Raw genomic sequence first — 2,679 nt, 5'->3', positions numbered from 1 at the left:
GAATTGTTATTTTTCCCTAGACATGATATAAAAATATAAAACATCATTAAGGGCAGTCAAAATTTAGTAAATAATGTCTGTATATTTTATAAAAATTTCTTTATCCCTTTAATGGGTCTGCATCATTCTATTCAGAGGGCCCGTCTTTGCCTAGGGCCCCATATTTCCTAAATCTGCCCCTGCTTCGATTCTCTCCTCCGGTTTCAGTTGTTGTGCAGAGAATTACCTCCTTTGTCACGGGAGCGGGCATCGCCCTAAACTCAAACCCATTGATGAGAAAAAGGGTTGAAACATGAACGAAAAGGGAAATTTTAAACTTATGCTTAATGATTTCATATTTCTTAGACATGGATGCTTTAAAATGTATAGTTCTGGTGGACAGATGAATTCGAATTAATAGGATTTTCGACACATTTCAATCGATGTGCTTCAGTCAGTGTGCAATGAATAAATTCTCTGCTCAGTGGATGCCAGAATAGTCAATCAGGAAGAGAGAAGGCAGAACAACCAATGAGAGTGGAGTTAAACAGCACAGTTACTGACTTTAATGGCAGAAAGACGGAGCGGCAGCAGCTACTGAGCTGCGAGAGAAAAAGAATAGGCTGTGATCACACACAGTGGCTGTGATCCACCACGCTGAACTGTTAATTATAAACATGTTATATTAAAATGTTATATAAACATGTTATTCAAATGGAATTATCGGTAGGGACAAATAGGTCGGTCCAAAATCTTGGCAGGGACATGTCCCTCCCTATGGTCACCTATGCAAACCAACGCCCATGCGTCATCCCCAGCATGGTTTCCTTACCTGCGCTCAAGTAAAACAAATTAACTATTTTTTATGAACTCCAAAATGAGGTTAGATTTCCTCTGTTAATTTAAATAAGACAGATATGTTTTTAAAAGGAAGTTCCTACCTTGGAGGAAAGGAGCTTCCTCAGAGACTGAGAGGAAGACAGCAGAGAGAAACTGGAGAAGTTTCCACAGTGAAGCTGACTTTGGGTCCATTTCTCCCTTCCAGATGATAGAACAGCAACCCGTGCTTTAAAAACCTAATTAAATGGACTAAGTGAAACAAAAATACAGAGAACTAAATCTTTACTACCGCCTTAAAGGCATGGGCTGCTTTCCCAGCGCGCCATGACAGGAACTGCTCCTCCTCCTCTGATCATGTGTTAAAGGTGTGCCCCTGTGCTCCTCCTAACTGGCTGCTCTATCTGGGGCCAGGCGTCACTTACGGGAATCAGTGAGGCACGTGCTGCCTGGTGTGTGTGGTTTAGTGCGTAAGCAAAAAGCGAAGTGGTGTAAAACTAGTCTAAGAAAGTACATAAAAAAGTGAATCATGTAAATGTAAGCAAGTACATGTAAGTAGTTTATAGACTTAGACAGAATTTATTGTCATTTTGTACACACACAGTGTTTGATGTAGTGAAAAAACTAAAATTCAAAAAAAAAAAAAAAAACTCAAGACTTAAAGGTGATCAAAGCAAAAGGTGAATTCAACTCACCTGATGCACCGTGGATGACGCCGTCCAAAAAGATCAAAATGGGTCAAAATCCAGTTCTTTGCTTGCTTTATTCTCCGTACAGACAAACAGCTTACAGGCTTTACGGGATTCTGCTACTGCTCTCCCTTCCTGCACCTGTTGATTGATTGATTGATTGATTGATTGATTGATTGATTGATTGATTGATTGATTGATTGATTGATTGATTGATTGAGAACTGAGAACTTAGAAAACCGTATCACCACCCACTTTCATAATGACCTACCTAAGACCTCCCTATTTATACTGTGAAACACCCACATCCCAAGATAAAATTCATTAAGTGACTCACTAAACAAATCCTGTTCTAAATAACAAATCAAACTAAATAATCAAAATTCCAAGATTTAACTTTAAAAACAATGAGAAATAGCTCCTGCATATTCAAGAAGAAATTTTATTCAGTACAGCTCTCAATATATTTCCATTTTTAAAGTGCAGCAGTGATAAAATGTAAACATAAGACTGTATATGATTTACAGATTCCAACATTCAGTGCTTTAAGAAAAAAAACTAAAAACATTTTACTCAACATTCAGCAGTCTAATGGCGGTGGGGAAGAAAATGTCATGGAATCTGCTGTTCCTGCATCCAATGCTGTGAAGCCTCTTCCCAGAGGGCAGCAGGGAGAACAGTCCATGGTGGGGGGGTGAGGGGTCATTGAAGATGTTACGGGCTCAGGACACGCAGCGCTGGGATGAAATGTCTTTAATGGAGGGAACAGGAGTCCCCATGATCCTCTCTGCTGTTCTTACCACCCTCCTCACTTTCTTCCAGTCTGAGCCGCTGCGGTCTCCACACCACACAGTGAGACAGCTGGTCAGAACGCTCTGATGGAGAGCTCCATGGTGCTGAAAGCTGAACTGAAGTCCAGAAAAAGCATGCGCACGTGGGTGTTCTTCTCCTCCAGGTGGAGCGGTACAGTCGGTAGGCGAACTGGAACGGGTCGAATGTTGGCGGTAGACTGGAGACGATGTGTTCTTTAACCAGCCTTTGGAAGCACTTCACCATGATGGGAGTCAGTGCGACAGGCCAGTAATCATTGAGTGAGGTGACCTGAGGCTTCTTTGGGACTGGAATAATGGAGGCAGACTTGAAGCATACTGGCACTATGGATTGGTCCAGCGAG

The 2,679-nt window shown here is 41.5% G+C and overlaps 1 protein-coding gene across 1 annotated transcript in view; it reads right to left on the bottom strand.

Moving 5' to 3' along the window:
* Positions 1-1,127, bottom strand: part of LOC107097462 (nectin-4-like) — an 8,901-nt gene extending 7,774 nt beyond the window's left edge. Inside the window, exon 1 of the mRNA XM_015394612.1 lies at positions 921-1,127. Within this exon, the coding sequence (XP_015250098.1) occupies positions 921-1,011 (91 nt within the window). The 5' untranslated portion in view covers positions 1,012-1,127. The remainder of the gene's footprint in view (positions 1-920) is intronic.
* Positions 1,128-2,679: the final 1,552 nt, after the last annotated feature.

This window comes from Cyprinodon variegatus, unplaced genomic scaffold, assembly GCF_000732505.1.
Source record: "Cyprinodon variegatus isolate N-32 unplaced genomic scaffold, C_variegatus-1.0 Scaffold699, whole genome shotgun sequence".
Lineage (NCBI taxonomy): Eukaryota > Metazoa > Chordata > Actinopteri > Cyprinodontiformes > Cyprinodontidae > Cyprinodon > Cyprinodon variegatus.
The sequence above is the reverse complement of the archived record's forward strand: the minus strand, read 5'-3'. Positions and strand labels throughout refer to the sequence as shown.